Genomic DNA, 21,175 nt, shown 5'->3' with positions numbered 1-21,175 from the left:
GAGTGAGTTCAATTTAAAGGCGGTTAAGGCTCGTTCCTCTCACTCACGCTGTGCAGCTGTCTGAAGGATGGCACCCAGACAGTGTGATGTTCACTTCTCTGTGGGTTTAGTGTGTTTTAGCTCCTGGTTCTTTACCCCATCCCCCCAACCAGCCTCCGCCCAGCACCCCCCAGCCCATTTGCTCTCTCTCTGGTTCTTCTCTCATTCTCTATTCTAGTCTCAAACCTCCATCAGTCTATCTCTTGTTATATTCTTCCCGAAGTTGATGCGGGGACAGGGAAGATGTCAGCAGTGAGCAGCTGGCCTGAAGCTCTGGTAACAGTCGGCACAGCGTTGGATAATTGCAGGTCTGTATTCTTCATGCATGCCAAGGTCTTACGGGGTTCTGAAAGTTCTGCAGGGGTCAAATTGGGTTGTGATGCTGCGTAGTGATGCCTGATCAGGCCTTTTTGTTCAGGTCATTACTCCATTTAAGCAAGAGTGATGATAGCACGTTAGTTAAGTATTTGTATGTGTACGCATAGTTCATTTATGAGAATTTGTTTGTTTCTTGAAACAAACCCATTCATGTACACATTCCCCCATCAGTGATGACAGCTATCATATCAGGTTCTACCCCGGAACACAGAAAGATGTCATAAGGGGTCGAATAAGCGACCTTGATGACAACCTGCTTTATGAGCTGAACAAGAGCTACGTCAAACATTTTTTTTGTATTCAATGTTTTGCTCTTGGGCATAATTATCTGGGACGGTCAGTCCTGAATAAATTGAAGTTGTAGGAAATCTGCACCACCTGGAGATTGTTCTTTCCCAGAAGGGAATCTTTTTTTGAAGAGATATTTTTTAGTCTTAACAACACATATAACCAAACTCGTATTATAAAGACCTTTGAGATCTCAATAAGGTCAGGTCTTAATAAATAAATTATTGCTTATGTCTTCCGAGATGTGATAAAAGAAAAGGTGTATTTTTTTAATATATTTCAATCATTTGAAATCGTCTGTTTGACATTTGAACCTTTTTATAAAATATGTTATAGTACATATATATATATATATATATATATGCCAAAACAAACTAAAAACAAATATAGTGCATTGACTTTTACATAAAACTGCATGTAAAGGTGTGCATAGCTGCTAAAGATGACTTACAACTGCCAAACTTCAGTGGACAAGCATGGGCATCCATCGGGAAATCTTCCAGGTGCATGGGACATTCTGCTCTTACTGTAAGCCTAAAAGGGAAAGACAGTAAGCCAGAATAGTAACATGGAAAGTAGGAAAATCAGAGCATGTGTTAAACCAAGAAAAAAATAAAGCACAGGGAAAGGCTAGAAGAATTGAGGCAGAATGACAATAGAGTACAGTTAGGCGCCATGTGGTGTTCGTCTTCTTCTATTTTGTTTCCAGTCTCTCGACACCAAACAATGTTGAATGAAGCTGCACTTCTTTTCCCCAATCCAACATAAATGCTCCAGCTCCCTGAGCTGTGAGTTTCTATTTCCTGACAGCTTGGTGAAAAACAGCATGTCAGGCCACCCGTGACACACTAATCTCCCATCTATCCCTCATCTCACTCATCTGTGACAGCAATATGGGCTCCGCCTCTCCCCCTCCCCCCGCCAGTAAACATGTTGAAACAAATGTTTTACGATCCTTGCCTTAGACATCTCACATTAGCATCACTCCGTGCTGAGCATCAAGGTTTGTCCTGTCATGAAGGGTTTATTTACCCGCCCTCTGCTGAAGGCTACTGAGGTGCCGAGTGTAGTGCTAAACTCAGCTCAGCTGGCCGTACACCTTATCGTCTTGCTTGTGACTGTCAAGCAGCATCCCCAAAGAGATAAATCATGACGGAATAAAACTATTCTATTTTTCCTGCTGAACACTGCCATGGAAAGATGGCAATTCGTAATGAAAATATATGTGCATGGCGATAATATTTGAGGGACAACAAATAGATAAACTACAGAAATATAAAGTTGTAATAATTTAACTGTTAAATCAATCATCTTTGTGTACAAAGAAGAATTTCTATACACTGTGTATACAAATACCGACTGTATTCACAGTTGTACATGGTAGAGGCTACACATGTAAGAAAGTATACTGATGAAAAATACAATTATAAAAAATTAAAGGGTGATTTATTCAATTACAATCACCACCTCTATCGCTAACCACAAAAATCATTTAAAACCATAACAGATAAAGGTCAAAGGTACATTTTACTATGTAAATGTGGCTTTTCATCTTTATGAATCAATACAAAAATGTAAGTGCTCAACACACACACACACACACACACACACACACACACACACACACACACACACACACACACACACACACACACACACACACACACACACACACATACACATTCCGACTGTGTAATAAATTCAAAATATACACTGTAGATGTGTCACTCTCTGACTTCAATTATTCATTGTTCAGTTATTTATTTAAAGACTAACTATTGCATAGGATTCACATTTTTAGGAAGCACTTCTGCAAAGTGTTCACCTTCAACACTTCAGTCACACTCACACTCAAATGCACTAATTAACAAAAATGGCAACAAAGCTCTCATGTCAGCTTGCCAACCTTCGATACTGTCTTGTCCAAGGACATGGCAATACATAAATCCAGCACGAAACAATGCGATCAGAGGACAAAACGCTCTGAACATCTAAGCCATTGCTGCCATGCTCATAATTGTACTAACAACTTGATAAGCAAATAAATATAACCTACAAGTGGGCTATCAAGTTGGAGTACTGTTGGATCAAACAACAGGTCCTCAGTGGTTTTAGGAAAATTACAGATTAGTTATTTTTGAACATGTATTGTTTTTACACTCTGAAGAACAAATGATCTTGATACAGAAAACTCAATTGCAACAATTGTATGTTCAATGTATGTGTTTTTCATGTTTTCTTTTCTAATAATATTTAATTTTACCTGAATATGTGCTCCCATCTAAATTGAGTTTTATTATCTATTCAGTATCATTTATTTTCCCTCCTATAAAATAATAACAATTTTGATTGCGGTAAATGAATGTCTCTTATGTTGCACTTTTGGTGCTTTCAACCGGAAGTCACATTCACCCATTAGCACAACCACACCAGTGGTGATATCCAAGGTTCAGTGTCATGTTCAAGTACACTTTGACATTTGGACAGGGCAATATGGGAGGTCAAACCTGCAAGTTTCCAATTAGAGGATGACACGTTCTACCAACGCAGGAAAAACAACAAGTAAGCCTACCTCATAGTATAGAGCAGTGTGCCCTCCTCTGTAATTCGCAGCAGCTTGTTGGGCATGGTCATGTTGTGGGCCACTGACTTCTTGCCATTGTGGAAGAAGGTATCCGGAGTCCAGATCTTGCTGGCCATTAGGTTGTTGAGACGCAGTACAGCCATGGGACCTTTGAACTTTAATCTTTCATCCTTCCAGCTCTGTCTGAAGAAGACATCAATGGTGTACTCCTGTAGGTGGATGGGGGAATGAATGAAGTGAAAAGATGTCAACCAAAAGCAACAATCCTCACGCAGTGCCACTTTCATTTCTAGCATTACACACAGGTGGCATGGAAAACATGCTGAGTAATCAAACCGCACCTCACCCTCCTTCCCTTTTTCATGTACTTTTTTTTTTTTTTGCAGTGTCACTATGACTTTCCTACAGTGGTCTTGGCCTAGTTTCCCTGCTGTTAACTGTCTCTTCCTGTTAAAAGCTTTGAGAAACTCTGGGAAGATCTCTTGGTCCATACTCTCCTTGCTGGTATCTTTTCTGAAAGAATACCTCAACGTGATGTCTGTGGCTTTCTTTTCATCTTCTTTTGTTTGCATAGTCACGGTCTGGAGATTTCTAATGCTCTATATTCAAAAAAAGAAAGATTTAGTGTCCATTCATGTGGTTTTGCATTGTTAGGTAAGTGCCAAAAATGATTATTGTTAGCATTTATCTTTGGGGAAACTTCCTTGCTCTGTAATCTGAAATACACTGGACACAAAGAAGAAGCACTGGACATAAAATTAGAAGGACATTTGATTTTCAAGCTGGCTAATGACTATAGCTGAGAGCAGATTTTAATGGTTCCACATGACTGCTCAGGAGGGTAAAGGGAGCCTGTAAAAATTACAGTTCAGCCCGGTTTTTGTTCCCTTCCCCTCTTTTCCATTTGGTCCTAAGAAGATAATTAGCATAAACTGAAATCAAGCTTCAAGGTAATACAGAATGGAGCGGAGGGAAAGGCTAGAGATGGAGAAAACGTTCCTCAGTTCTTCCTTCTGGCCTCAACACAGAACAGCAAAATAGTGCTGGCCCACATGTCAGTTCGTGCAATTAACTGTGATTATGTCAAATAGAGTAGACACACTTCACGTGGCTATAACAAGAGTCTTTTTTTCTCTTCTTCAGCAGGGGGTAGTGAATCATTTAAATGAGATTAATTGGTTTTTGGTGCACAGGGCACAGTTCAGAATCTTGTTTGAACAGCTCAAGGTAGAAAGCTGGAAACTAAAAGAATCCCAGAAGCGACTATTTATATTTTAATGTCAAATTTGAGTGACGCTCTTTCTTTTGTTGGAGGTTTATTGTGACTGCTGTCAAACCGTCTTAACAAACTCTTGTCCTTGCCTGGAATTTCAAATGGGATGTGACAGCAGCTTGACCTTTCAAGTGACAGTAACACATATGGTATAGCCGTGTTTGATGCAATTTGAATTTGTTTCAGAAGTGAAGCTGAGGTCAAACTGCTTAATCTGGTGTTTTGAAATGGCTGCACTGCATTTGTCTAAAAAGCATACCGTCATTGTGTCTACTTATCACTTAAACACCTCAGTATCTAGACTTCCCAGGAAAGACAGATCAGTATGTGAATAACTCTTTTCTTTTTTGATATTCCAGAACAAATAAATACGATTTGGGGCTAATGTTTACAGCATAGTTTCTCGCTGCAGATGGAGTCATATTCATGAGCCATGGCATTTACTGTATGTAGGCTGCAATTACAAACCATGCACCAAATCATACATTTCATGAGTGACAGTTTAATTAAAGTATCACAAGTTAATGGAATGAATCGTCAAATCAATAAATACTACACAGATTAGAGACCACTGAATCCAGAGGGGTTAGGAGGCTGGGGTGAGGATAGCGAGAATGACACAAGAAAACAAGTGACCTTTACAAAAGCCCCTCCACCAAAAAAAACCAAAAAAAATAAATAAAAAAACACATCTTACCATGTCATGATCCGAAACTGGCCCAATACTAGTCACAAAAATGTCAGTCTTGACTTCAGTTACACGCTCTGTTGAAGCAAGAAATTGTCAGAGTGAGTGACTATCAGTGGCATTCATTAGCCCCTAACTACCTGTTAAAACAAGACTGCCTACGAAAAGCCTGTGATCCATTCAATTTATTCATCAATAAACTTAATACTCCCACACACACATTCACTGACAAACACTGAAGCTTAAAATAACCCCAAAAAATAATAATAATTTTGACATCGATTTTAAATGTTTATAACCATTTCTGATTTAATTGTCAACTGCATTGCCTGGACCAAATTTCGAACTTAATCAATATTTTTTATTTTTTAATGTTTCTAATTTTTTTATTGTGTAATGCTTTATCACAGAAAGTATGCCCCTGTGGTCCAGTAATACTGACATCCACAGGGGATTGATTCTGGACAGGGTGAAAGGCCGGATGTATGAGTGTATTTGTACAGATGTAACAGTTCATTCCTCACACTTTTACAACTAAAATATGACAGCAAGATTTATAAATGATACACATCATAATCCTATATTTCTTTGTTTTCATTCTTGCTGCTTAACGTCCAGCAGGCTTGTTTGATATCCACTGCATCATAGTGTGTGATCATCAGTGTCCTTCACATGCAGCTTGTAACATTATCTCTCCATGTGTTCTCTTGATGTCATGCTTTTTTTTTTCGCCACTTCTTCACTCCCTTATCTATACTCACTCTATTATTTCTCATTTTTCAATAATGATGGAAAGTCAAACAAAGAATAAGCAAAATCCCCCAAAATACATTCACTATGTAATATGATAAAGGCATGTTTTATACTGTTTCAAAAAGCAGATGGTATAGAATAAGTTTTTAATTCTTCATTCAGTCATACAAACATCTCATACTGAAAGTGAACATCTCTAAATAGAATTAGACCTCCACCAGATGATTCCACATCTATCAGAGCCATCATAGTTTAAAAAAAAAAAATGGTGCTATCATGAGCAACAAAACAGATTTAATGACTTGGATTTACTGACCTCCCAGTCCTGGCCTGAGGCGATTGTCATAGCCATCCAGAAGGCTGTCTAAGATCTTGGTGAACACTTTACTGTCATCTTTCTGCTCTTCTGTCATGCTGTTCTGCCCAGAGCTGGCAAAGCAAATGATACAATTTAGAGTCACAGCGAGAAACCCCAAAGAACAAAGTCAAAACTGTACATGAAGTGAGAAGAAAGTTTGTGGACCAATCATATGTCACACACACAATGCCTCCCCCCAATAAAAAAAACAAAACAATAAAAACATAAGAAGATTATATTTAGGTATCAAGCAAGGCATCCCTGTTGATGTAAATATACTACAGCACAAAACACATTTAGAATCACAATATCAATTAGAATACTTCTATGACCCGAAATACTTTAGTCAGTGGGATTCAAAACTGGACGTGCACATGTGCAAGTTCATGTCGGCACAACCGAGGAAGTAGAGAATGAAATAGAGAAATCATAATGCAATATTTATACCTTAATATGGTATTTTAGAACACAAAGGCTTTGCTGAATGTGCTCTTTGAACAACATGAAACAAAAAGCTTTGAGCAATACAAAACTCTCTCTCTCTCTCTCCCTCTCTCTCACACACACACACACACACACACACACACACACACACACACACACACACACACACACACACACACACACACACACACATCATCACACACGCGGACACTCGCCATCAGAAATCGTGCATGCACAGTTTGCATTTCCATGCATAAATATTTCAGATATACATACACTAATTAGACTGTCTCGTATAAAAATGGGATGTGAGGAATGAGAGATAGAGCATGTGTGTGTATGTTTGCACACCGGAATTAATGCATGCATCAGTGCATGCATGCACTGCACAACCAAGGTCTGTATGCATATGCGCAAGCCTTTGTTTTGCATGTATATCAGTGCTGATAATAATTGTTCAACAGTGTATTGTGTGGCACATCTTCTCCCTCTTGTTCTTGCCAATAGCGTTGGGCTTGATTGCATGCAAAATAAACATGAAGTGTTTGGAAACAAGCTCTGTGCGCGAAACCGCTCCAAGGAGAGGGAGAGGTCATCAAGATTAGTTAGCAGGGGCTTGCAATGGAAGGCAAAGAAAAGTAGGCGATATAGTGGGAAGGAGAGTGGTATCTGGAGAAACATGTGAGAGAAACTCAAAAGAAGAGACGATGAGACAAAAAAGAAGACAACAAATGCGTAGGAGTGCCAGAGAAGGTGGGCAAACAAGGTTGGGAAAGGTGAGAATGCTGTTTGGACTGTTACCGTGTAAAGAGACAGAGCTCATGCTCAAAGCTGCAGCACTGAGGTGGATACGTCAGCTACGAATATGAGCTGTTGGAAGTTTTTCCTCGGTAAATAAGGATGCATTATTCGCATTGCACATGGATTTGTGTAAAGGGGTTAATGCATGTCTATCTCTCTGTGTGCAATTATTTTTAATTCACAAGCATTCCCCTATCTGCCAAAAAGGTAGATAAATAATAATAATTTATAATTTAAAAAAGAAAAGAAAAAAAACAAACATAAAAAAGGGTTGTTCTCTGAAGCAAGCATAAAGTGTAAAAAAACCAAACTGTGATGAGTAATTTTATTTGGCATCAGACCTGGAGATACATGCTTTGAAATCCGCAAATCCAAAGTAATAATTAGGTCTGGGAGGTAAATTCTGTTTAAATATAGACAACATCGACTGCATCCGCAGTCCATGGGATGTGGACTGGGGCTAAATAAAAAGACCTCTCCTATCCCTCTGTGTGAGTCACTTTTTGCATTTATCTAAGCATTTCCACCAGACTCGTGACATGTTATTTTTGTCACTGGAAGTGTGACACTCATTTCGTTTCTGTCTTCAATGACATAGGATGGAAAGCAAGATAATAGAATTTTATGTTCGGCGGTGATTGAAATACATTTGACGGAAAGAAGAGCAAGAGTGTAATTGTACAGACAAGGAATATACACTGAACTTACTAAATGGTGTTTTGCTCTTTTCGAATGATAGCTTTATTCAACACTGGTCGAGGATGATAAAATGTCAGCCGAGTAATATGATGCATCTTTTTTTTTTTTTTTAAACTATGCGCTGGTGGTATGAAAGGTTATTTTCAAGGATAATTCAAAAACAATGATGATTTAGAAAAGGTGCTATAGCAGGAGACACATGTTTAACAGCCAGGGGCTACTTCCTCCTAAAACATTGTACACCATCCCCATCTACAGGTCATCTGAACAGCAACAGTGCTGTTCACACTCTTTCTCCCAGTCTCTCTCTCTCTCTCTCTCTCTCTCTCTCTCTCTCTCTCTCTCTCTCTCTCTCTCTCTCTCTCTCTCTCTCTCTCTCACTCTCTCCATTTTACTGTACCTCTCAAGCTCTCTCTCTTTCTCTGCCTCTCCTGTCTGCCGGATATCTAATTATAAGGCAATTTCTTCCGTTGGCACCATACTGTATCGGAGTGCTAGGTCTTCCTGATTACCGCGTCTTGTCGAAATCCCCCAAGGTGCGCGTGTGTTTCTGGATTTGACTTCAAAAAGGGGTACTGGCTTATATAGTAAATCTTTGGGTGATAATTGCTTCGCAGTTTACAGTGACAGTTTCTCAGCCAGGTAATCACTGACTTTACATGTCCTATAGTGGACAGCGCATCAAGCCCTGTAAATCAGACCTTCCTTCTGCACACCACAGCAGCGATTGATCATTTTGATAAAACAGAGTTTAAAATGGCATATTGCTGTGCAGCAAAATATTTGGCCATATTCCTCATTTCAACTCTCCTTTGCATTTGACTGTTTTTCAGCTGCAAAATATACACTATATTGCATGTAAGTGTGGTTTTCGGTGTAACTTCTGAGAAATGCAAGCTGGACCATCCCAACACATCACCATTTAAGTCAACTGCCTGTGACAGTTCTACTGAATTATTCAAGTGTGAAGAAAATCCTGATCTCTTTAGCCTCCCTGGGATTCTCCACAAGGACCAGAATGGTATGAGAGTTCAAACGATCTCATGCAGTTGCAACAGCTTTGAAGAATTATACAATTGGAATTGTTTTTCATTCAAGAAGGCTTAACTGGCTCCCATTTTTTTGTGTTTCCCCCTGTCACATTTATTGAGATTAATCCAAAGAGAGGAGTAAGATTATACTATGTTGAAATGCGCTACACAGAACTTGCTGCCAAATATTTGAATCATGCGGGAATTATTACAGTCGCAGTCACATGATATTGGATCTTATTGCTGTCATCTCTCATCCAATCCCCATTCCTTCTCTGCTTGTTTGTCTGCTTCTGGTGAGCTGACATCCAACCCTTCAGTGTTGACACTGAGAAGAAGTGCCTGTACATCCACCCCGCTATCCCTGCAGCCACTGTCAAAACCACATGTGGAGACATCTGTGCTATATATCGCAGTGCAGAATGCATCAGTCACTGTGTACAACAGAGGTTTTAAAACTGATAACATAGGGAAATTGTCCCCTCAGCTCTAAAGTGGGGAGTTGCTATTTTGTCTCCTTGTGTCTTCACTCTGTGTTGCACTTCTTATTACCTCTATGCAATTATAAACATGCAGGTGTCCTGTGGGGATGCCCCAGTTACAACCATGGTGGATATGCTCTCTAAGAGTGTAACCCAATAAACCAAGCAGGAGGCAGGCAAACGGAATATTAACCCGGTAAATGTATGGCTGATCCTCCCCTTGGCTGAATGACAGATTTAAAAGCTGGTTTACTCTTGGGCAAGTTTCGACATCAGCATTATGAAATAATGTTCTCAATATTTTTGCCCAGTGCAGTCCGACTTTGTATACAATCAATGTCCCATTAAACGCTTGATCATATTGGTGTTATTTGGAGATTTTGGAACTGTTTGTTCTGTTTTCACACTCTGTTGATAGCAGGCTTCATCAACAGAGCACACACGCACAGGGATATGTGGTGCAGTTTAATTGATCTAATGCATTGCACAGGTGCATTGAGAGTTAGGAGTTCTTACCTTTTCCCACCCAGTATGCTGTTGATTCCAAGCAAGCAAGCCCACAGAAACAGAAAGGCCGCTCTGCTCCGTCCACACATCGTTGCAATATGAGGACCTTTCACTGCTGGAGGTCAAAGAGAGAAAGAATTTATGATTACCAAGTCAAATGAGCTAGCATTCCATCGTCACTTCCATCCTCTCATTGTGTCACACTGTCAACGAACACAATGGTAGGACAAAATATATAAGCAAACATGGATGAGGAGGTTACAACGATCACCACATCCCACCCCATAAAAAAAAAAGTCTTATTTAGGATTGTGGGTCTTGCTTCTTAACACATCTCATTGTTTTCTGACAGAACATGAATCAAACCAAATGGCCCTGCCACATGCATTGGTTCATCAAATGACACTTGACACACACAGCCCCAGAAGATTTTACATCATCATTTCGAGTTGGATGTCACATTTGACAGAGACATATCCTACACCCTGGCCATGAGGGAGGCAACGTTTGAAAAACTGCCGAGCGTTTCTATGATCACATAGCCACCCAGTGTCAACACTCTCTCATCAATGATGTCTATTAATAGACATATATAGCATGGCTGCATCTGTATTGCATGACAATTAAAGAAGAAATAAGAAGAAAACACATCATCGACAACACACCACCCTGCGCGAGCCTGTAGCACCTGTACACAGCATCCTAATACCCTGCAATGTGAAACGGCGGTACCGCAATATCAAACCAAAGCCCCCCCCCCAAAAAAAAATAAGAACATTTCCTTCCCCCTCAATCATCCAGCTATGATGTCAGCGGGTCACAAGTCTATAGGCAATAATCTGCGCTATCGTGCATGCAAATCACAATGCTCAAAACCACCGACGTTATTCTTTTTTTTTCTCTTTTGAGAATCGTCGATGTGTCCACGAGGGGGCCAATTACTTTTTTTTTTTTTTTAAAAAGCAATAAAAAATGTCTTAAACGATCACTGAAACGCAACCCACGTAAAAAGACAATACCCCTGATACTTGCTTGTGGTGGTCCCAGGCACACTGTGAGACAGATAGTCGATGGACATACAATGCTGTGTTGAAATTAAATAAAAAAACAAACAAAACAAAAACAAATCATTTTGGTTGAGAAGGATTTATTAAAGCGAGGATGATGCAGATTAGCGAATGGGGGAGAAAATCCCGCACAGGCACACTTTCTAAGTTATTCAGAGCGAAATGTCACCCATCTCGCCAGCAATATGGATATCCACTTGAGGTGGGGAAGAGATTTTAGCATGCAACTGGCATCCCTGCAAGGCTCGTCTAAAACATGACGATCCGATTCGTGCGTGGCGGAGTAATTAAAGCAAATGTGCATCTGATGCTGTTTGATTCCGAGCGCTGTCCGCGGTGCTGAAACAAACCTCCCGTTTAAACGCGTCAGTTTTGCCATAAAATAACACTTCCAGGTTCCCAATTTCGACGGCAAAACTCAAACCCTTTCTCCCCAATAAAAAAAAAAACTCGTCTTCGATTCTATATGCAACACAAACCAGCCCTTTCTCAATCCAACAGCCTCTCGTTGTATTTCCCCCCTTACTGCTAAGAAAAAAAAGGCGAGAAAAAAACGGAGAAAATCACTCACAGCAGATGCGTCGGGGGGTATATTCAATGCCCGCTGCCTATATCCTCAAACTTTTACGAATATCTTTTCTTGCCGGACTGAATGAGAGAAAGAAGAAAAAATCCTCTGTGATCTCAGATCTGACGATTTTTTAGCTTGAGGCTGGAGAAGCGGCTGCTGACGATATGCGCAGGTCTCTCTGACTGTTCATTGGTGGTGCTATAGTGAGTTCAACTCTGTCTGTCAGCAGCAGCAAAAAAAAAAAAAAAAAAAAAAAAAAAAAAATCGACCAAACTAATCTGTGTGGCAGAGTCCCCATCCCAAATAATTGTTTTCATTCACCGGTCGTGCCTCTATAAATAAAGTGCAGGGCGAACAGACATCGTACAAGCGCGCAGACTATTTAATTTTAGACAAGGCTGTGCCAACCGAATATAAAGACAAGCCCGCCCATTTTATATGCAGCACAATTTAACTTCCACTGCTGTCGCCCTAATCTCTTTTCAGTGGCTGCTAAATAAAAATCCTCTTATATTTTCAACTGGGATTCCTTGGTTTTTTTTTCTCTCTCTCCCCCCACATTGAGCGTTCACTGTTGCCTCCCTCTTGGACTCCTATGTGATGATTCCCAAGGAGATAACGCTGACATTCACACGCATATATATTTCTATATACGACAGGCATAGGGCATCATATATGCACCAGAGAAGCAATCGAGATAACAGACATGAAGTACTTACAACGAAGCAGACGGAATGAAACACAGACGGTTTTATGGCTCGTATACGCGCGCACACAAGCTCCCAAATTCTTGAAAGAAATAATCGTGTTCGCTCACCAGTTCGCACTGATGAGTCGAGCTCCTCTCGACGATAATAATAAAAAAGAAATCCTCCGCGTCCTAAAAGCCCACGTTTCGCATCGAGACCACAGCACCGTGTCTCTGTTTGCAGCCAAATATTGTGCTGCTCGAGCCGCGCCACTCCAGACTGAGCACAGAGCCGCGAGAGGCGCGCGGAGCTGCGTGCATCTGCAAGGAAGAAAAAAAAAAAGGAAAAAAAAAAAAAACAACGGGCTCATGATACCCGGCGTATATATTTTTTTTGTAGTCATCGGCGTATTTCAAGTTAAACTACAAATCTGAGGACATTTTCATCGCCAAGGACTAAAAAGGCAGAAAGCATAAGAGATGGAAAAGCGAAGGGAGGCATTCTTGTGGGCAGTTTACATCATAGCGGTCTGATTAATGAATGTATAAATATCCTATAGTCCTGATTTTTTTTGTTTGTTTGCTTATTTGTTTACTGTGCATTTTGACAGGGGAACAAGTCGTTTTTTTTTGTAGTGCCTTCGGTTTTGACTGAGGGTTTATTTTCATCAGAGCAAGGCAGCGTGAGCTGGCAGTGTAGTCACGTCAGTCTGGTCTGCAGTGCAACGTTTTCTCTGCGAGCGCGCGCGCGTGTGTGTGTGTGTGTGTGTGTGTGTGTGTGTGTGTGTGTGTGTGCGCGTGTGTGTGTTGCCTCGTGGTTAAAGTAGTGCATGTGCGTGATTAGTTATGAGGGACGTCATGGGTTTATATGCTTTAATATGTAATATTAATAATAATCTGCTTTAAGAAGTGTCTCACCATATTCTATCTATCTATCTATCTATCTATCTATCTATCTATCTATCTATCTATTGATGGTGACCCACTCACGCGCGCACACTGAATACGCCTCTTAACCTGATGCTGCAGGTCCGTGTCAATATTTTAAGGATAATTACAAAACAGTAACTACCTAAATCCCTCCACAGCCCCACCCAGTTCCTTCCTCGGAGTTAATGCCATTGTAATGCAAGTGGGGTACCGTTTCAAGCTGCCTGCCTTTCTCTCAGAGCCAGACGCCACTGCTGCATGTGACTCGATTTCGCCCGTGCGCGCGCGTGCACGTGCGGGCATGCATAACCAACACGTGCGCGCGTGCGATTAGGCTTTTTTTTCTTTTTTTTTTTCCTTTTATTACGCGCACTCCCGTCGAAGAAGTGTGGAGAGAGTGAAAAGTACGGCTTCTTTCTCCTCCCTCTACTCCTAATAACCTCCCGCTCCTCCAAATAGGACAATTTTCTTTCTCTCTCTCTTTCTCTCTCTCTCTCTCTCGCTCTCTCGCTCTCTCAAGCAGCCATAGACAGCTTCCTCCAAATCAGTGATCAGTCCAGCCGAATATATCCACCACAACAAATAAAGGCGACTTGCCTCCTCACAGCTCCATCTCTGGTCAGGTGATGGGAACGGAGAGTAAAGTGAGGAGTGTGTGCGCGCACGTATAAACGAAGCGAGATGGATGACGGTAATTTAGGTGAGAGATGTGTAGGTTATGGGGAAATAATCACTCGCTGTGAACAGTGCTTTTGAATCTTAAAAGAAAGAATATTGACTAACTGCACACCCCTGCCGTCCGTTTGGGGATCCATCATGGTGCTGTGTAATTTGTTTAATCTCAACATAACTGTGGTGTCAAAAACAATGTGTTTCACAGTCTTGTTTGTTGTTTCAGGATCCAGTCGCCACAGTAGTGACTATTCTTCCTGTTGCCCAAATAGTTATACATCCATTACATGATCACTCCTAAGATCCATAGACACATCAAATACACATTAAAAACATCCTACTAAGGAGACATTCATAACCAAAACCAGAACAGAACAGAACAACAATAACAAACCCTGCAAAAACAATTTCTTTATTCACAACTGCTTTTTTCAATTTACATTTGAGAGCTGCCCTCCTACTTTCTAGAGTTGTTTCTGGTGGTTTGAAACAGGCTTATCGAGAACTCTTTTTTTCTGTGACTTGGTTAGAGGCTGAGGTCATGAAACTACAGTTTGTAGCATGTTTGGTGTTATGATCATCTGTGGCTCTCAGTCAGCTCTGAATCAGTGGCACATCAATGCAACTAGACCTCCTGCCGCCCTTATGTTACATCCTGGAGTTGACTAATGCCAGCATGGGCACATGTTTAACCTTAAAAATGAAGCGTACACAGCTCAAAGTTGTTGTTTTTTTCAATACATTTTTTGATGTATTAGATGTTTACATATATATATATGTACATACATAAACTATATTTTAAGTTGCATTCATGGATTTCATCAACTATAAATTTGGAAGAGTAGACTTTTAATTGATTATTATATGATTATATGATTATTGTATAACCCTTTGTTTCCAGCTATTTCATAATTTTTTGTAGATTCCAGCATTCCATCATCTTGTCTAATTTTAGTTTCAGACACTTGAATGATTCTTGTTGTTTTAACAGCCCCCCCCCCCCTTTTTTATATATATGTTTTATTTTGCAGTTTGAATGGATTCATCTATTTTGCCAATTTTATCCTCCTGTTGCTGACAGCTGTAGCCAGTTTCGCTTTTTCAATGATTTTAGCAATTTCAGCCATCTAAGCTGTTTCAACCAATTTTTTATTTATGTTTTCATTTTTTTTTTTGCAGTTTTGGGAAACTTCTCCTTGTTATCCAGTAGATAAGATTTGTTCGGAAAAACGGTCTGGTGTGCAAAAAAAAAGAAATGTAATACCATGTTTAATAACATAAAAGCTTCCGTGATCCGCCACATTGGGGCTAAAGAGACAAAGGCAAAAGGTCTGTTTGTGTGTGAATGGGTACTATGAACACTTCAAAATCCCATCCACACACAGAATGGACAAAAAATGTCTGATAGCAGACGAGACAGTCTGAAATGTTTCATGCCTGTTATTTCTAGTGTTGTGAATGTCTGTTGTTTGACACTTAACCAATCTCACCACCTCTGTGGGCTTTTTAGTTTGAGATTACACACACACACACACACACACACACACACACACACACACACACACACACACACACACACACACACACACACACACACACACAGAGAGTAAAAAAACATTTTTTCAAACGGATTGAAGAGGCACAAAACACATCTTTTTAGCTGTTTGAAGTGGACCAGCGTGCTAGTCACACGGGAGCAAAGTCTTTATTTGGCACGTGATGTCACTGGATTGGAGGTCCCCGAGGCTCTGCAAGTCTCTTGCCTTGTAGACTGTAGTAGCCGGCGGCATGTTTTAGCTCCAGTTAGGTCGCTCAAGACTGCTCTCTGTCCAGTAGGCAACAGCAGGCAGGACTCCCCTCTGGCTACCTCCAACTGAGACTCTAGGAGATAGAGGGAGAGAGAGATAAACCCAAGTGCAGTATTTCAGTTCAATTACTGGAGTAAAGCATGATTTGCGCTTGCCTTTTTCACCCCATGGGCTTGTGCATTTCACAGTGTCAGAGGGTTGAAACTGTGCCGCTGCTGTGGTTCTTGAACCTGGACTCTGAGTCTGCTGCTTAGAGCCTCATTTAACTTCTGCCTAGCTGCTGGACTCATCTTTTGTCCCAAGTCCTTCCAATCAGAGTGTAACAGGGTTTTAACAGGTGTGGGTCAGATCAGTGCAAACATTGTCATTGCTATATTATCCTTATGCAGTAAGTAAGAAGAATAGGCTACAGTCCCTGTGGCCTCAGTCTACTCTGGATGAAGTGAAAAGTCCCACTGGATGGTGTAAAGAACAGGACACAGACAGTAAATTAAATTGTTACTGTCCACAGAGCTTCTTCAACAAACAAGAATGTTAGAGGCACACGCACACTCACAAATACATGCTGCCACACTGGGTACCTTTCGTTCTGGCGGTTTTACACAAGTGGACACAATGTCATTGTGACTTCTGTCTGTCATTCCCATTCTGCAGTGCATTAGGAGTGACTCGCCTCAATCAGTCTTTCTGGAGCATAAATCAGACTGCAACAAGACAAAAGAGTGCTTCCCCTCTGTGAGCTGCTCTCTGCAATCAGCAATAAACCAGTGTTTTCTCTGACTCACTGTTTCAGACCAGGTCCACTGTGATATGTGAGGCCTGTGTGCAGAGGCATACATGCATGCCTGCATGCATGCGCACACAATGCACATTCATATATGTATATACCTACTGTATATGGAGGTGTGTTTGGCTGCCTGCATGTGCAGCTGCATATGGCATACACTTTGATGCATGACAATGATGTGCTAAAGCAATAATTCTTAACTTTTGTTGAGCAAAAGTGATCTCTGTGTCCATAAGTGGTAATTACAACATTCTTGTGCATTAATTCATGACTGCATGAACAATATCCGCTGTGGTACAGTGGTTTCCACTGTTCCTCTAGAGAAGGAAAATTCAGGATTAAATCCAGGTTAGGTCCTTTTTGCGCACACAATGCATCTTCCTTCGGTGCCTGCAAGATTCTTTCTCCAGGCACTCTGGTTTTCAAACGCAATCAGAAATCATATATGCAAGGTTAAAGGTTATTCTTAACTGACTTGGGATGTGACTGCATGCATAGTTGATTTTCGTTGTCTATGTATAGCCCTGAATGGACTGTATATCCATCTACCTCAAGTGTACTCTGCCATTACCCACCATCAGCTGCAGCCTGATGTCTGAATGAAGCAAGTATAGAAGACGGGTCGACTGCACACGGGCGCAGGAATAAACCAATTTATAACAGCTTTTTGACAGCTCTGCTCATATTCAAAGAACATTCAGTTGCACTACACAATGAATTACTTTTTTTCACACACAAGTAAGAAACTCATATTTGAAAAGTGCCTGAATGTGATGCTGTGCCAGCAAAATTACAAGTCAAGGCCATTCTTCTCCCAAGTAGGGTTCCAATCATTCCGTCCACATCCAGAGGCAGCTGAGAAAAGGAGGAGCTAAAATCAGTGTTATTGGGACAAAAGTACTAATATACCTCGTTATGGTGCTGGAGCATCAAACTGTTGATATCTTGGAGCTGGCTTAAAATGCAAAAAACTCCTAACAGTCGCAGTTGGTTTTGAAAATGCTACAACTCTGTCTCCATGAAAACGGGAAAACAACACTTTTTGAAAATGTGGAAATGGGAGAAAACAGAACTTTTGGAAAAGAAAACCATTTCTGACAACATTTCTGAAATGCTGCTCCTGTGCACAATGGCTGTAGTAGATAGTTCTGATGCACATGTGCACGTGTGTGAGTAGATGGACAATAACAACATTGGCGGCGTCCTGAGTGCCATGACTCCCAGTCCATATTCTGGTACTATGTAGTTTTATAGTTGAGAGTCCCCCGGAATAGCAATACAACTTGGTCATCTGTTCATACAAATGTCCTCGTACTTAAAACGTATTGTTTACTGAGTGCATGCGTGTGTGGTTTTATTAAAAAACAAACAAAACAAAACAAAAACAACAGCGCCAACTTGTGGCCTGGCATGCAAACTACATCTTTTCCATGTAAACAGACATTTTTTGGAACTAAGACAAAGCACTTTCACTTGAAATGTTGCCATAGCAACATTGCTTTAGTTTAAAGCTTCTTTAATGCTTTCCCACACATTTCATCCTAAGCCTATCTGCAACCCCTTAATTTGCAAAAAAGTATTTAAGAACCTTGAAAAAGATCTTCACTTTAAACTTTGGACATGGTTACTTATGTATCAAAGTCAACTTTGTGGAGAGGAGAAAACATACTGTAGTTTTAAATCATAGAATGCAAGTATCTTTATTTTCAAATTATATTTTAAGTTTGGATTAATGCAGGTTTTATACAAATATAAGTCTGCAGTTTAAACTTTGGATCATCCTGATTATTGCCTGTGAATCTATGTCTTTCCAGACTGAGCCTCATTCGGTTGTCTAGAGTTTTTCTGTAATACCCTCTGCTGTACTTATTCATCATAATGGCATTTGGGCAGAACTGGGTTTGTTCTTTATACTTTTGCCCAATAGATTTGTCACTGAATAGCGAGAAAGTCACAATAGTGCTCCAACTTTGTAGGACTCACTGTCATTGAAAGCCATGGTTTGAAAAAGTCAGGATGACGTCAGTTTACAACTTTAATTTCACATAAAAACACAGGTAAAGAGACTGTAAATGACAACAGAATATTGACCGGTTTTGCACCTGTGCAAAGTAAAATTCTGACTATGAGTATAATTCACCAGAGGTTATTATGCAGCGAAAATATATTCAAATGAGATATAACATTTGTAAGTAATTGAAATGGGCCAATATTCAGCACATGCCATATCTGCAATATTTAAGTCTTAAGATGCCTAAAAGGTATCAGATCACATTCTATTGATTAACAGCTGCATGCTTTTACATACATGCATAAAACCTGCACACACAAATGCATGTATACATTATATATGGACACAGACTCAAAATCTTACTGTTTACTTAAAATAAAAAAAGGCTTGAGATACACACACACAATGCGAGACATAATAAAGAGGTAAATCAAAAGCTGAAGCTGGAGATAGCCTGCAAATCTCCGTAGGCAACTGCATTATGCAACCAGTTGATATTTCCGTACTCAAATATTTATATTTCCAGTGAAATGGCATGTGAATAGATATCAAGAATACACTGCCCTGCTTCTGGTTTAGAATGCATAAACACACTGACGTGAGATAAAGAATTCAGAGCCCTCTCTGCTGCATCATTGTACAAATACACATAATTTGTTCCATATACAGCACACTTTTCTGTATACAGTATATAGATGTTTAGTGGACCTCTTTGTCATGCATGCGCATGCATCGAGACAAGAGCAACCAGCCTGTTATAGTGGAAAGTATATCTCTCATTTCAGCTTCTACTGTTTTGCTCATGTTTTAACAGTCATGAACATTTCAGCAACGTTCAATGTACACACATTTAATGGAAGAGGGGTTCAGCAAATCTCACACTGACTTACACTTGCTTTGTTAATCAAATAAAGTGTCATGAAATGTCATTCAAATGCAATCTGAGATTAGATCAACTATCAATACTTCACAAAGAACACAACTAAATATCCCTTCATGTCGCACTAAAAATTTACTATTTTCTAACTGAGACTTATTCGAAGATTTAAACATGCTTCATACATGTGGTTGTTCTTATTCCTTTCAAAAGAGCTCCTTGCAGGCCAGCCTCTAGTGGCAGTTGGAGGAACTGCATGTTTAAAAAAACAAAACATTGTAAACTGTGGGAACTCCTGCTTTGCTGTGAAAGACTGATGCATTCCTCGTGCTTCAACGTGCTTTTATTTCCATGTGTCCTGTTATTTTTCTTTCTTTCTACCATCAGTGATCTCTCTTTCATTTCTCTAGTGGTTCCTTGCTTTTTTCTCCATCTCCAAAAGTGCATATGTCTGTGTATAAAAGCACAGAAAACACACACACACACACACACACACACACACACACACACACACACACACACACACACACACACACACACACACACACACACACACACACACACACACACACACACACACACACACACACACACACACAGTATCATGGAAACATACTAGTAGGACCACAAAGCGGAGGCAAACCACACAGCAGCAGCAGCAACAGCAGCAGCAACAGCAGCAGCAACAGCAGCAGCAGCAGCAGCAACAGCGGCGGCAGCGCTGTCACTCGTCAGTTTACATAACACTGATTATAACCCTGAGATTTAGCCAACCAACGCGCAACAGTTTAGTTTGGCCTGGGCATTAAAATCTCACTGACCATCTGTTCAGCTGCTTAGTTGCTTTCCTTCAAATACTTTTCCTGGATACTGATTCTACCTAGTGGATCTCTGCACTGCTGCCACTCATGCCTCAAAGAGCATTTTTATAGCAAACTGGGCGGGGAAAAAAAAAACAGTTCAAGGGTTGGATTATCCCATTTGTCATATTGTTTGTTGTTACTGCGGCTGTTTTTATATCCATACAAATCTTTGCAATGGATTTTAATGGTTATTCCTCAAGTGTTTTAGAGTTTCTTCTTTTAATTTCTCCTTGTGGCAAATGGATTTTAAATTCAGAGATAATTAAAAGGACTTTACTTGTATAGAGTGTTTTATTGCTTCACCGTGTTTTCGTCGATCATTAACATTCATCCAATTGCTCACACAGTCATTCACACACAAATCAACGGTGATGGAAGCTCTACAATGGGCTTGCACATCCTTGGCGTCACCTTGGGGTTCAGTGTATTGCCCCCAGACACTTCAGCACATGCTGAGGGTGAGATTGAGGCTCGATTGCAGTGAAATCAGAATGCCAACGGAATTGTGGATAACTAACTGTGGCGTAGCCTCCAGTTTAAGTTTAGGCTTTATCAATAATATACTCTTTTCTAATC

At 40.3% G+C, this 21,175-nt stretch overlaps 1 protein-coding gene across 6 annotated transcripts in view; it reads right to left on the bottom strand.

Annotated features, from left to right (window-relative positions):
• gabra1 (gamma-aminobutyric acid type A receptor subunit alpha1) overlaps window positions 1–12,958 on the bottom strand; it is a 29,674-nt gene extending 16,716 nt beyond the window's left edge. The window contains exons 1-7 of one of the 6 annotated variants that reach the window (XM_080483215.1): window positions 12,683–12,933; window positions 11,964–12,040; window positions 10,335–10,440; window positions 6,320–6,432; window positions 5,260–5,327; window positions 3,278–3,498; window positions 1,157–1,239 (exon numbers count right to left, since the gene is read on the bottom strand). In XM_080483215.1, the coding sequence (XP_080339341.1) occupies window positions 1,157–1,239; window positions 3,278–3,498; window positions 5,260–5,327; window positions 6,320–6,432; window positions 10,335–10,414 (565 nt within the window). In that variant the 5' untranslated portion in view covers window positions 10,415–10,440; window positions 11,964–12,040; window positions 12,683–12,933. Of the gene's footprint in view, window positions 1–1,156; window positions 1,240–3,277; window positions 3,499–5,259; window positions 5,328–6,319; window positions 6,433–10,334; window positions 10,441–10,990; window positions 11,045–11,963; window positions 12,166–12,682 lie in introns of those variants that run through there. The other 5 variants (XM_080483216.1, XM_080483212.1, XM_080483214.1 and 2 more) reach the window with 5 other exon arrangements.
• Window positions 12,959–21,175: the final 8,217 nt, after the last annotated feature.

This window comes from Lipophrys pholis (genome assembly GCF_963383615.2).
Source record: "Lipophrys pholis genome assembly, chromosome: 16".
NCBI lineage: Eukaryota > Metazoa > Chordata > Actinopteri > Blenniiformes > Blenniidae > Lipophrys > Lipophrys pholis.
The sequence above is the reverse complement of the archived record's forward strand: the minus strand, read 5'-3'. Positions and strand labels throughout refer to the sequence as shown.